Raw genomic sequence first — 15,336 nt, forward strand, 5'->3', positions numbered from 1 at the left:
TCTGAACCCATTTGATTTGGCGTTAGAGACCCGTCTGTCTTATATATATATAAGACAGAAAAGCTCCCCACTGCGTCTCTCAGGAAGGGACCGCACACTCCAATGACGATGGACAGGACTCAGACTCAGTTTATTTTCTGCAAGACGCGTTTCGCCGTGTTGGCTTCATAGCACCTGACAGTGGCGTGCACAGACATTTTGAGGGGCAGGTGCTCAAGTAAATTATACTTTTTTTTGTTTACTTAGTCTGCTTTTTTTCCCCCTCTACACCTATACCTCTTTTCCAAAAATAGCCGATCTACAAGCCCACAACGCCTCGCAGCGCGAGGCGTTGTGAGCTTGTAGATCTGCTATTTTTGGCTAAAGTTCTCCTCAGAAAAGGGATGCTAGGTTTCGAGTGGTTATGGTAAAAAGAAAAATCGTATCACATAAAGATTTGGCGGACCCCCTGTAGTAACTCTGAGGACCCCCTAGGGGTCCCGGACCCCTGTTGAAGACCCTGCTGTAAACTGAAAAAAAATATAAAATAATTTTCTTCAAGAGGGCACTTCTGGTCAAGAGGGCAAAGGGCAGGTGCTTCAGCCACACCTAGAGTCTATCTGTGCACGTCCCTGGCACCTGATGAAGCCAACACGGCGAAGCGTGTTGTGCAGAAAATAAAACCATATATATATATATATATATATATATATATATATATATATATATAGGTATCCCATTGCTCACACAGGCCTATAAACAATGCAGTTGCATAAAACACCAACGAAAGGCAACAACGACAGTGTTGCAGCATGCTTGAGGTTAAAGGCATAAAAAATACTTCAGTGAATTATTCTATGAATAAAAAGTGATAACGTGCATAAAAAGGAATAATCGTTATTATTATTATGACACAGATTCCAGTTGTTGTGGGTATGGGAGATGTCTATAACTAAAGTGTTGCACACTAAAGCCTGTGCCATTGGTTTGGGTGTTAAACATCCTAATGGCTGTTTGGAGATTGTTTTTGGTGACTAAAAAAAGGTAAAAAAAAAAAGTGGTGTAACCATGCAGCCATTCAACAGAGGGGAAATGACAGCTCACACCGACATCCTGTTTTAGAAGTCAAATAAAATGATAGAAAAAAAGAAGACTTCAGTCCGATTCATACTTGGTAGACTTGAACGGCGGTGTAGCGCACTGACAATAGCCGATCTACGAGCTCACAACGCATATCGTTTTTGCCCGATTCTCATAAATTAAGCATTAGATGGAAATAGTTTCACAGCCATTTTCACAATATGACTGTGAGTGGCCTACCAGGCCTGTCAACACCCACAGCAAGAAGCCCTCATAATAAGGATATTAAATACTACATTTGAGGGGTGGATTACAGGGTGGTGCGTTCACCATGTAATCACAACATGTCTGGTTTGATCTCTGTTCAAGCCAGACGTTGCAACTCGTTGGTAGCATGTACACCTGCTATTTTCGCCAAATGTTCGCCTATTATGACATGCCCAGAATTTGGACGCAAGGGTTCAACTGATTGTGTTTGCTTTTTAATCTTTCATCTCTCTCCTCGTCGCTCTTCTCTCTGTTCATTCTCTCTCTTATTCTCTCTCTCTCTCTCTCTTTTCTAAGTGCTCAGGTGTCAGATAAAATATCTCTACCTCCTGTTCCACCTCTCATCTCACCCCATTAATCACTCACTCGAAACGAATGCTCTCTCTCTCTTTCTCTCTCTCTCTCTCTCTCTCTCTCTCTCTCTCTCTCTCTCTCTCTCTCCTTTTTGTGTAATTAAGCAGCAGTGTGACACACAAAGGTGTAGTTTGTTGTTGAAAGAACACGTTTCTCTCCTTCTGGCTCTCTCCCTCTTCTCTCCAGCATAATTGGGCAGGTTGCCGGGAGAAAAAGCAACTTGGCTCTTGAGAGGAGTGTTTTTGTTTCTCTTTTATTTTCTCTCTCTCTCTCTCTCTCTCTCTCTCTCTCTCTCTCTCTCTCTCTCTCTCTCTCTCTCTCTCTCTGTGTCTCTCTGTGTCTCTCGGTCTTATCTCTCCATCTATCTAGAGATGATTTTAAATTGAGGTTTCTCTCAGAGTCAGACAGGAGGTACTAGACTTCCTTTAGTTTGCTTTTGGTTTCATTTCACTTCTGGCTTTCATGTGCTTGGGTTCCCAGCACTGGCTACTGTGTGTGTGTGTGTGTGTGTGTGTGTGTGTGTGTGTGTGTGTGTGTGTGTGTGTGTGTGTGTGTGTGTGTGTGTGTGTGTGTGTGTGTGTGTGTGTGTGTGTGTGTGTGTGTGTGTGTGCGCGGCTGTGTGTGTGTGTGTGTGCGGCTGTGTGTGTGTGTGTGTGTGTGTGCACGCGCCTTGCTTTCTTTCATGCACATCTGTGTCATTTCTCTATTCAGTTGACAATTTTTGTTGGTGGTGTTGATCTCTCGTCCCGAAGTGGTTGTTATGCAGGCCAGGTCACTTAAACTGCGAGCTACTACAGCAAGGATGGGAGGTTCTGTCATCTTCTGATCTCTCTCTTTCTCTCACTCTCTCTCTCTCTCTCTCTCTCTCTCTCTCTCTCTGGGCGTAAACAAACTCAGCTGAGCCTCCGCTTTCCCCTTCCTGTAGTGGGCGGGCTCATGCTCTGGCATCAGCCAATCGGCGGGCTGCTATCCCCCCATGCTTCGCCATAATGAATGAGAGTCAAAGAGGGGAGTGATTGTGTGCCCTTGAAGCTGAGTGGAGGACTGACCTTGACCTGACAGCTGTCCACCTGCTGTAGATCACCTTCACCAGCTCCAATCATGTCTCGCATTATCCACCTGAAACCTGTTCTGGGTTCCGCCATAATAATAGGCAAACATTCAGCCAAAATGGCTGATCTACAGGCTTTGCGAGCTTGTGAGCAAATATATTTGGTGTAAAGGGAAATAATGAGGTGACCAAGTATAGAGGCCTGGGCGAACCGGTCAACAAAGTGGTTAAATAGACACAATTATCTAATAGGCTATATATTTATATCCTTAATCTATCTTTAAGATTTCTTTACAGGTATATCTTAGTTAGTTGTTCTACTGTCAAAATATGAATTCATATTCATTGTTTGTTAATGCTTCACTCATATTTTACTATTTAATTCCTGTAGCACTGCACTATTGCTAGTAGTAATAATAGCAATAGTATAGTAGTAGTACTATATATTAGTAATAGTAGCATTGCTGTTGTAGTAGTTGTAGTAGTATTATAGTAATAGTAGTGCAGTATACTGAGTATAGGTGTAGTAGTAGTATAGTGTAGCAGGTTATATTGTCACTGATGGTTGCTGTGGACTTTGATCCTGTTGGTCTGAACACAGCTGCCTCCGCTGGCACTGATTCTACTGGCCTATTTACACACCTGCCACACACACACACACACACACACACACACACACACACACACACACACACACACACACACACACACACACACACACATTTAATTTAAGTCTCGCTCGCGTGGCGCAGCAGTGGTAAAGTACCTAGTGCCCACCACTGTTGAGCCTGGGGGTTTGAATCCGCCGCGGTGCCTTGTTGAGTGTCTATACGAAAACAATCGGCCCGTGTTCGAGGGAGGGTGATATTTGTCACTGCTCCTGCAGGCTGGGGCGGTACCTGACAACTTGGTCAAAATAACATGTCTTTCAAAAGTCTACAAGCCCACAACGCCTCGCGCTGCGAGGCGTTGTGGGCTTGTAGATCGGCTATTTTTGGCAAAGAGGTATAGGTGTAGAGGGAAAAAAGAGAAGACCAAGTCAACAAAAAAAAGAATGTCTGTGCACGCCACTGCGAGTGTTGCATCGTCGGTTTCTTTTGGAGCCGGCCTGCGCACCGCGCATTCATACGGTCTGCTGTCAGTGTGACTAGGGTCTGTCACCATTGCAAATTTAAGTTGACGATTAATTGTCACTCAAATAATTGCGATTAACGATTTAATTGTGTGTTTGGCCATTGAACATTGGAACATAATGAAGCCTTTTAGGCTACGTAATAAAACATTGCACAGGGCAGATATGACAAATAACTGACATATTTGACATTTTAAATAATTTCATACATGTAAAAAAAGCAGAAATAGCTGATCTACAAGCTTACAACGCGTCACGAAAGCTTGTACATCTGCTATTTCTGCTTTTTTTTTATATTTGAAAATGTGTGAACATTTTTCAGCATGGAAACGATTTATGACGATGATTATGCAAAAATAATTACGATTATCTAAATGAATTGCGATTAGACGATTATGTAATAATTGTGACAGGCCTAATTGTGACTTTGTCTGATAAGGGCTCTACAGCAGGGGTCTTCAACGTTTTTCAGACCAAGGACCCCTTAGCTGAGTCAGAGATGAAGCAGGGACCCCCCCATTACATATTGTATAAAATCTGGTTGCAGATATTAAACCTTTTCATCGATGGCTTCATAGACTTGTTTGACAGCACTATTGGACTCATGTTAATGTGTATTTTCAGACATTTAACCCACTTAAATCGACAACACTTGGTAAACTTCACTTTTCACTCTGTACTTGGTCCGCTCTCTTTTCCCTCTACACCAAACCTCTTTGCCAAAAATAGCCGATCTACAAGCTTGTAGATCTGCTATTTTAGGCTAAGGTTCCCTCCAGAATACACAAAGATTTGGCGGCCCCCCTATAGTGACTCTGAGTAACTCTGACCCCCTGTTGAAGAGCCCTGATCTGCAGTATTTAGCTGTAGATAATACCCATGTTCTGAGTCAACACAACACTTGTAGCCTGGTTATCCAGCCTCACTGTTTTAACGTGCTGCTGTTAGTGCAGAGTGTACTACTACACTTATTAACTGAGCTCTGTCTTTCTAAGTGACACATGCACAAACACACACATGTGTAACTATGCAAAAAGAGGGTGAGGAAGGGAGAGATAGAGAAACACACACACACACACACACACACACACACACACACACACACACACACACACACACACACACACACACACACACACACACACACACACACACACACACACACACACACACACACACACACACACACACACACACGCTTCATTGTATCTGGAACAGATAAACTGAACAAAGTTCAGCAGAGGAATGTCATTGTCCTATTGTTGGGCTAAGTGTAGGTTATGGATCAGTGGTTAGGACTTTTGTGTGGAGTATATAGTGTGTGTGTGTGCGTGCGCACGTGCCTGTGGGTCCTGGCATCAGTCCCCCTGAGGGCTTCTACACCACACAGCAAAATCCTGAGTGTTAATAAACTTTGTGAGAGTTATGGGTCCACTTTAGACTTAAGAGTTGAGCTCACCAATATATTTGTTTGGCCCATATATCGGCTATTATTTGACTTTATTTCAGATTATGTATTATTTTTACTGTTCGTTTAATCATTAAAGTTAAATGGCCTAGTTATTTTTGTTTATTAATGTATTACAAAATATCGTTGTCTGTGGTCTAGAACTGGGGTTCGGAGGTTCTCAGAAAAAGTAGTTAATGGCATCACAATCATTTTAACCAGTTTATCCATTTATATGTTGGCTATTAAAAAATAGCAGATCTACAAACTCACAGCGAGCTTGTGCATCTGCTATTTTTTATCATTTTCTGAAAAACAGCAAAAATGTAGAATATTTTTTATTTATTTATTTAGTTTACATAAATCTTCTCTTCTGGCGGTCCCTGACACAAAGCTTTTTTTACACATACATTTGGGGGTCCTTGATTTGAAAAAGTTTGAGAACCACTGGTCTAGGACTCTCCAGAATGGGGATCAGCATCGGACCAGAACATTTGGCATGGGTCGGGCTCTAACATGAACACCCAGGGGGTCCCTGGTGGCTCAGCCAGTTAGTGCACTGAGTGACCACATGTTACTTGTGAGTCACGAGGAAGCAAGGACCTGACTTTGAATCCCACTCCTGTCATGTCTTGCTGCATACAGTATCTCCCTTCTCTCTGTCCTCAGGTTCCTCCAATCAAAATGAAAAGCAAAAACATCTACACAAATAATAATTTAAAAGAATCCAAAGACAGATTAACACACTAAATTTTACGGGCGTGATGTGCACACTGGTGTGTGTGAAACATCTATCTGTGTGTGTGTGTGTGTGTGTGTGTGTGTGTGTGTGTGTGTGTGTGTGTGTGTGTGTGTGTGTGTGTGTGTGTGTGTGTGTGTGTGTGTGCGTGCGTGCGTGCGTGCGTGCGTGCGCGTGCGTGCGTGCACTTGGTGCATGGTACACACTCCAAGTGAGATGGACAGTTTTATCTGCTGTCTAAATTGCTGGCTCCATCTTTACAGTCCAAACTCTGAGACAGAGCGTAAAACTAACGGCTCTTGCTCTAAACAAACTGTCAAACTAACTGACGAGGACCATCTGAGTGCTGCAGCCTCATTCTGTCTGTGTCAACAGCTTTCTACCAGTTTATTTGCTCAACTTATCCCCCATACTGTATAGAATTACTGTATCACCTCTAAGCAAATCTGCTTTTCCTCAAAGGTGAAAAATCACTTGGGAGCTGAGTGGAGGATTTAGAGGGGCTGGTTTGAGTCCCTGGACCGTCTGGGGAATACGTCTCTGTGGGAAGCTGATGAGTAACGTTGTACCGCTCCTCCAAAAACGGTGCCTTTGAGCAATACTCTTAACTCCCTTCCAGTTTCTCCAGTGGGACTGCTTTGTCACCGACATTTGAAGGCTTGCAGGGAAACCTGTAAAGTTAAATATTCTAAGTTACCATAAGCTACAGTGTCTTTTAAAAACACATGCAAATGTTGGGCTACGGGTAGCGCTAGAGGAAAGGCCATAGGGGTCACCAAAATTAGCAGGGTTCATCCTGCAGTCCAGATTATGAGAGGTCCCGCGTGCAAAGTTGACATTTTGGCCCGATGGTGGCGCTAGAGGAAAGATCACTCAAAATGTTATAGGGGTCATCGCCCGGGGAGCATGACTGCGCACAGCAATCCTTTAGGAAGCAAATCACACACGCACTGATAATCACACAATGCCATTGTTTCATATAGGTGTTCATTTGTAATTCTGAGGATTTTACTGTGTACTGTACGTCTCTGTGTGCGTGCGGTGTGCGTGCGGTGTGCGTGTGTGTGTGTGTGTGTGTGTGTGTGTTTGTGCGTGCACGTGTGCACGTGTGCATCCTTCCATCCCCACTTCACCTCCTCCATATCAGGTGTGTTTTTGACCTCTCCCTATTCTTCCTCAGGTAGCTGTCCTGTAGTGACCCTGTGAGACAGGCACACAAACAGACAGACAGACAGACAGACACAAGGACCACACCCCTCCCCCCTCCTTCCCTCCCAACCCCCCCCACCAGTGTCAAGACATGCATAGCAAGAACCGTAAGTGTGTATTCATCCTCTCTGCACCAGCCCGTCCTCTGCTCCCCTCGTCTCAGCTTTTTCATGTTTCACATCTCTGCCTCTCCCCCTCCCCTCTTAACCCATTAGCCCATTAAATCCGGGAAGGCATCTCGGTAATTTTTTATTTCTTTGGCTATTCAAAAATAGCAGATATACAAGCTCATAGCGTGCCACCGAGTGCCACGCTATGAGCTTGTATATCTATATTTTTTGAAAAATCTTGAACTTTTTTGCAAATCTTTGAATATATATATATATATTTATTTTTTTAAGCGAACATGTTTAACTCAAATCTTTGCTTCTGGGGGGTCCCTGGAATAAAATATTTTGGGATGGGGGCCATATACATGTGATTTTGGGGGTCCTTGACATGAAAAAGTTGAACACCACTTGATCACTTAATTATCGCGCCTCTCTGCCCAGTGCAGCACCTCACATGATCTCATCTCACGTGATCACATTTGGAAGCAGCAGATGTAAACAGCGGAGCCGTTTAAACTTGCGGTGGCAATGGATGAACGGTTGTGATATGACGTCTGGGAAGGCATCTTATCTAACCCATTAACTCATTCCCTGCCTAGAACGACTAAAACGACTTCTGTCCATAAGCCATGCCTGCCTAGAACGACTAAAACGACTTTTTAAAAAATAAAAAAAATAAAAAATATTATTTTATTTTTTTTATTTTTTTTTAGATTTTTTTTTATTTTTTTGACCCAAAGACCAAGGAGATATGATTTTTTGAAGATATAGACTCCCATCCACTTCCTTGTTAACTTAAAACTTAAAAATTCTGTATCTCGGCTCCTGAGTACTTTTTTTTTTTCAATGAAAAATATGGCAGTGTTCAAACGCGCCAGAAATAATTCTGGCAGTGAATGAGTTAAGACCTGGAACGGTGTCATTTTTTGATTTGAGCTAAAAAGCATTATTTTACACTTTGGGCTATTCAAAAATAGCAGATATACAAGCTCATAGCGCGGCACCGAGTGCCGCGCTACGAGCTTGTAGATCTGCTATTTTTGAAAAATTGTGAAAATGTGTGCAAATCTTTGAAATATATATATTTTTAAAGCGAACATTTTTAACTCAAATCTTTGCTTCTGGGGGTCCCTGGAACAAAATATTTTGATGGGGGTCCGCGGCCAAATACATATAATTTTGGGGGTCCTTGACATGAAAAAGATTGAGCACCACTGATATAGAAACATACGTTTTTCAGAAAACTGTTGAGATTTAGGAGACGTAGAATCGGCTTCGGGTCTCAATGGGCTAAGCCACTTTCAGACATGTGCTGTATTATCGAAGTTTTCCAGAGTTCAAACTGAGGGGCTGTATGTTTATGCATCGGACTTTATGCAGGCAGGACCCTTGACCTAAGTCTGGGTAATGTCTGATTTGGCTCAAACCGCTCCGTGTGAATGGACGCGGTGATTGTCCTGTGAATTTACGTTCATTGTGTGGACGTGTTGATGAAATTACCTATTGTCGACGGGTGAAGCCTCCCCTCCTCCCGAGGCGTTTGGAGAGAGAGAGAGAGAACTGAAAACCAGTTTAATCATTCTGCTTTTTATTAGCATTCGAGTCGGAATATTCACTGATCGAACATAAACATCTCTTTAAAACTGCAGTAGCCTAATTGTAGACAACGAGCAGTGCGCACTTGGCTGTATTTAGAGACTAACATTCTCTGAAAAATGTTGCATTTGATCATCTCCCTCGGGCTGTGCCTGTGTTATATTTACGTGGGAGTAGCTAATGTGTACTACCCAGACCCCTCACCGTATCAAACTGAGTATTTACCTTCATGTGTCCGGGATTTGTAGCCTGGTAAACCCTCCCTCCGGAAATCTCATTTCCATTTGATTTCAGGAGTGAGTCTGGCCTGAAGGCTTCTCTGGGCGTTTCTAGCCCGTACACCAAATGGACGAGCCTATCAGCGTCGTCGCTCATTGTTCTGTGATTGACAGCTTACGTTGGCCAATCAGGTGGCGAGTTCGAGTGAGCCCGAATGAAGCCGAGTGCAGCCTGAGTGCAGCCGACAAAAGACGAACGGCAGCCATTGTTGTTGTGCGTTGTCTTCACTTCTTACTTTCGGTTTTAAAACGCTCTCAAACTTCTTTTTTGGGGCACGGAATTTACTTATAAGATATCGTTTGGATAGAATGTAGTTGTTTAACTTCATATATGTGGTCAATTAATCATGACAGAGCCTATTTAAAAATAAAAATTCAGAGGACCGGCAGGGGCGGGCAGTGCCACGCAAGTGTCCGAATAAGGCAACCTATTTTGGGCATGGCCATCTCAAAAGTCCTGTTGCGTCTAGAGGTGGTAAAAATGCACTGCAATTGGCTGAAGGGGAACAACGATCATTGGCTGAAGGGGTTGTCAGTCAACGGTATTACTCCCGCCCAACTCCAGCCCACAGCCAATATTGCAGAATGGGCGATCATGCCAGACTCACTCCTGAAATCAAATGGAAATGAGATTTCCGGAGGGAGGGTTTACCAGGCTAAGGGATTTGAACCTATTAGGCTGAGGTTATGAACCACTCTGTTACACTCACCCCCCTTTTGACCTCCTCCGACGCGGAAACCCGATCCAGGTCACGGCACTATTGTAACGCCCGGGATTCGAACCTGGGTCTCTTTTGGTCATGTGCCACTCCTGTCATCCCACTCAGACTGTAGTCATAATCATCTATTCTAGATAATGTCAGACATTGTCTGTGAGCAGATCAGGAGGTTTAAGTTTGGATCTTTGGACACCCCCTCACACTAGAGGATCATCGCTTCCGATCAGCCTTGAACCTTTATTATTATGTTTCCGACCCCATATCTTCCTGATTGTCCTGTGGTGTGAGTTAGGCTTTAGTTTATGCCCCCATCCATGCGTGTGTGTCCATTAATCCAAGTGTGTACATTTTGTATGTGTGTTGGTCTACACATCTATAGCTACAGTACTGTACATGGTCACATCAATAATACATGCATACAACTGTGCGAAATGTAGTGAGATATTGGCACTGGTGTGCTATAAAGGGTGATTTATACTAGGTCAGCCAGAGTGATTTATACATAGCCAGTGTTGCGCATCGAAAAGAGCTGATCTGAAAGCGCACAACTCGTCGCAGTGAAACCAGTTGAACTTGTTAGCTTGCAGATCGGCTATTTGCGGTGCGCAACAAAATATAAACTGGGCATAATATTGGCACTGGTGTGCTGTAATATTGGCATTGGTGTGCTGTAATATTGGCACAGGTGTGCTCTGCCTTTGACCAAGTGCTGTAGTGTAGATAAACACTCCAGTACCAATATGTCAGGGCACAGTACGACCTTGATTGTATCATTGCCATTGAACCACGCATTTGTTGTTAGTAATACCTATTGTAAGTGTCTCTTCCTCTGCTGGTACTAATACATTTTATTCCTAACTGTTCTTGTGCTGCTTGTAAAACACTCTGAGCTGCATTCCTTTCCCTGTATGATACAAATAAAAACTATTATTATTGTTATTATTAGAAATAATAACAATTAATAACAAATAATTAATAACAAATAATAACAATCTTAAGGGGCGGCCATAGCTGAATGGTTAGTGAGCCCGCCTAGGGAGCCAGAGGCCCTGGTTGCCCCAGGTTCGATTCCAGGCCAGGTCAGCATATGTGTCGATGAAATGAAATTTGTCCCTGAGCAAGACTCTTAACCCCTAATTGCTCACAGGTTCTCATTGGAAACAAGACCGCAAGGACTTTCATGAACAACCTGTTAAAAGGAATTATCCTTATCCTAATAGTAATAGGACTGGAAAGAAGTTCCTGAAGATACTGTGGGTTTAGCCGCAAGCAGATACTGTAAAACATGAGCAGGACGAATGATGTTGAATGTAGAGAAACATTGTGAAAGATCAAATGTTTATTTTATTTTAACTTGATACTTAGTTCAGTACTTGGACCGCTCTTTTTGTTGTGACACGTTGTGAGCTTGTAGATCAGCTATTTTTGGCCAGTGTTTTTGAAGATATTTGAGTTGATGAATGTAAAGTTCGACACATACCCAGAGGACCGACCGTAATAATCAAAGCTATATGAATAAGTAGGTGGTGTTATACGTCTTTACATCTCTGTATCTGTCCATTCCAGAGAAGCGTCACAGCTCTCCAGGCCCGTCCAGGATCCCCCTGGTCCCCATGAAGCCCAAGGCCCCTGCCGTCCCCGTGGCCCCCGGGCCAGGCCCCGGCGGCTCTGGGGACACGCTGGCCTTCAGGGTCCCCAAAGACTACCCCCACTCTCGCTTCAATAAGGCCCCACTGGCTGTCTACCCACCTAAAGGTGTACGCAACAAGACCTGGTGAGCATGTCATATATACACACATAAGAAGACTTTTTGGTTTTCTTTATTAAAAGGATCCCTGGATAATAAGACAAATATGCCTTAATACATTATAATTGCCCGCTATAACTAAAATAAAAAAATCACACCCTGTGTGAAGTGAGTGGTGCCTTGCTTAGCTTGGCTAACATGTTCAATCAGCCAAGCTAACATGTCCAATGTTAGCTTGGCTGATGGCACTGATGTCACTTTGAAACATGTAAACAATTGTTTCAAAGTGACACACCTATTTATAGGGCTCTATTTCGTCATGCGTCTCGCTAGCCAATCAAAGCACACCCTTTCAACATATTGTCACGTGTCACGTGATGCTCGACCAATGTTAGCTTGGTGGACACACGGACATACAGACATACATACATACATACGGACACACAGACAAAGCCACGTATAGGAGTGGTTGCCTTCGGCACCACTCAAAAATGTAAAACACCTTAAATATTTGTTTTATTCTAGAAACAGTTCATCTTTTACTCAAGAGGGGCAATGCCCGTCGCAAGTTGTTGATGTCATTTCCCCATGTGTGGTCTAGCCCTATGGAATTTATATAATGCATGTGAAAAATGTTTTTTTATAAAAATATTGATGCTCATATTAACCGTAGGAAGTATTAAGTTGTTTTCTAATTTCACATGCATTCCATAAATTCCATAGGGAATTATTTCTAAAATAGATAAAATATTTATTTTAATTTTACCTTTTAGTTATAGAGGACAATTATAATGTACTATTAAGGCATATTTGGCTCATTTGCCATGGATCCTTTTAACACATTTGCATTGTCATTTATTTGTTTGGTATTTTCCATCCATCACTCCCTCTCTCCTCTCATGTGTCCAGTGTGTCTCTCCCAGTCGTCGCCCTGGAGAAGATCCCGTGCCTCAGTCGAGTGGACGGTTCCTCTCGTGTCCGCCTCACCTCCTCCTCCTCCACACCGCTCACTCCCCCCACCTCCTCTTCGTCTCACCCCCACCGCCCGGGCGAGAAGCTGGTGAACGGCCGCGGCGGCGGCGTCGTCTTCGGCGTTCCCTCCTCGTCCATCCCTCGCTCCGTCACGCCCCCGTCCTCGCAGGACAGACGGCCCAGCCCGGCGCGCTCCCCGCTGGACAGACGCCCGACCTCCACCCCCTCCTCCTCCTCCACCGCCTCCCCGCTGGACCGCAGACCTCCCCCGTCGCCCTCGTCCACCCAGAGGGCCGGTGCTACGCCAAGCTGCCTACAGGTGCTGAGAGAAGTCTCACGGAATCTACAGTTTGTGTTTCTCTCATTTCTAGGCCTCAAAAGATCTTAATCCATTGAGACATGAAGCCGATTCTACATGTCTCCTAAATCTCAACAGTTTTCTGAAAAACATATGTTTCTGTATCAGTGGTGCTCAATCTTTTTCATGTCAAGGACCCCCAAAATGATATGTATTTGGCCGCGGACCCCCACCAAAATATGTTGTTCCGGGGACCCCCCAGAAGCAAAGATTTGAGTTAAAAATGTTCGCTTTAAAAATATATATATATTCAAAGATTTGCACACATTTTCATGAATTTTCTAAAATAGCAGATCTACAAGCTCATAGCGCGGCACTCGGTGCCGCGCTATGAGCTTGTAGATCTGCTATTTTTGAATAGCCCAAAGTGTAAAATAATGCTTTTTAGCTCAAATCTAAAATTGACACAGTTCCAGGTCTTAATGGGTTAAGACCTGAGGCCGATTCTACAAATGTCTTCTAATACACGTCAAGGACCACCCAAAATGATATGTATTTGGCCGCAGATCTACAAGCTCATAGCGCGGCACCGAGTGCCGTGCTACGAGCTTCTAGATCTGCTATTTTTGAAAAATCGTGAAAATGTTTGCAAATCTTCTGAATATATATATATATTTTTAAAGCGAACATTTTTAACTCAAATCTTTGCTTCTGGGGGTCCCTGGAACAAAATATTTTGATGGGGGTCCGCGGCCAAATACATATCATTTTGGGGGTCCTTGACATGAAAAAGATTGAGCACCACTGATATAGGAACATACGTTTTTCAGAATACTGTTGAGATTTAGGACACATGTAGAATCGGCTTCAGGTCTCAATGGGTTTTGGGTGAAATACAAAAAAAACCATTTGTGTTTAACACTTAAATTCGGTCTTAGACGGTCCTGGTGTTTAACCACATAAACCCTGTATACTTTGAATCAACAAGCTCACAAGCTTGTTGATTCCCATAATGTTATTTTATGTTTGCTGAATGTTCTTCTATTTCAACTGAATGTTCTATGACATTTCCTTAAATTCAGTCTCAGTAGGTCTCAGTAAGCCATTTAGGCTGGGAAATAGTCTCTGTCATTTTTAGTGCTTTTCACCATTTCTGGTGACGGACACGTGTGTTCTCTCTCTCTCTGTCTGTCTGTCTGTCTGTCTGTCTGTCTGTCTGTCTGTCTGTCTGTCTGTCTGTCTGTCTGTCTGTCTGTCTCTGTCTCTGTCTCTGTCTCTGTCTCTGTCTCTCTCTCTCTCTCTCTCTCTCTCTCTCTCTCTGTCTGTCTCTCTCCATTAACTAATTGCCATCTGGGTTGTGGGATTATATCTGGGATTATAGAGGTGTTTGTACCTCCTAAACTCCTTAGACCAGCGGTTCTCAAAGTGGGGTCCGGGGGTCCCTGAGAGTGTTTCAGAGGGATCCCAAATGGGGGAACAGTTTAACCACTTTAACCCTATTTTATACTGTACTCCGGGCTATTTTCAAATAGCCAACCTACAGGCTCACAACGTGTGTCGATGCGACGCGTTGTGAGCTTGTAGATCGGCTATTTTAGAAAAAAAATATATATATCTTGAAAAATATACAGTATATTTAAAAATATGTAATCATAAAAAAATAAATTACGACACAAATCTTCTCTTATGGGGGTCCCAGGCACAAATCTTTTCAGTTAGAGGTCCAAATTCAAACACATCTCAGAGTTACAGACCTGTAAGGGTGGAACCCCCTCTAGGAGTCTCTGGACCCCACTTTGAGAGCCGCTGCTTTCCAGTGGTGGAAAAAGTACTCAAATGTTTTACTGAAGTAAAAGTATCAATAGTGCAATGCAGAAGTACTTCTCTGAAACCAAAGTATTGGTATCAAAAGGTACTTAAAGTAGCAAAAGTAAAAGTACTAAAATGTTTGAAAATAGCCGATCTACAAGCTCACAACGCGTCGCATCGCGACGCGTTGTGAGCTTGTAGATCTGCTATTTTCAAATAGCCTAGGTATAAAATAGGGCTAAAGTGGTTAATGTATGTTTCATAATGTAATAATTTATATCTGCAAAGTAACTAGTAACTACTAAAGTTTTCAAATAATTGTTGTGGAATAAAAGTCAACATTTGCCTCTGATATGTAGTGGAGTAGAAGTAAAAGTATTGAAAATTGGAAATGTTCCAGTAAAGTAAAAAATACCTCAAAATTGGACTTAAGTACAGTACTTGAGTAAATGTACTTAGTTACTTTACACCTCTGCTGCTTTCTACAACACACTCGCCAACAAGCGGGCCCTGTCTTCAATTGTAACCGGGTAAGAAATAGCCTTAATA

General features: G+C 43.0%; 1 protein-coding gene across 3 annotated transcripts in view; it reads left to right on the forward strand.

Moving 5' to 3' along the window:
• Positions 1-15,336, forward strand: part of atxn7l1 (ataxin 7-like 1) — a 59,374-nt gene that overhangs the window by 15,536 nt on the left and 28,502 nt on the right. Inside the window, exons 2-4 of one of the 3 annotated variants that reach the window (XM_084049612.1) lie at positions 7,230-7,365; positions 11,528-11,735; positions 12,618-12,999. In XM_084049612.1, the coding sequence (XP_083905738.1) occupies positions 7,350-7,365; positions 11,528-11,735; positions 12,618-12,999 (606 nt within the window). In that variant the 5' untranslated portion in view covers positions 7,230-7,349. The remainder of the gene's footprint in view (positions 1-7,229; positions 7,366-11,527; positions 11,736-12,617; positions 13,000-15,336) is intronic. The other 2 variants (XM_084049613.1, XM_084049614.1) reach the window with 2 other exon arrangements.

Source organism: Gymnoscopelus microlampas (genome assembly GCF_963454915.1).
Source record: "Gymnoscopelus microlampas genome assembly, chromosome: 23".
NCBI classification, from domain to species: domain Eukaryota; kingdom Metazoa; phylum Chordata; class Actinopteri; order Myctophiformes; family Myctophidae; genus Gymnoscopelus; species Gymnoscopelus microlampas.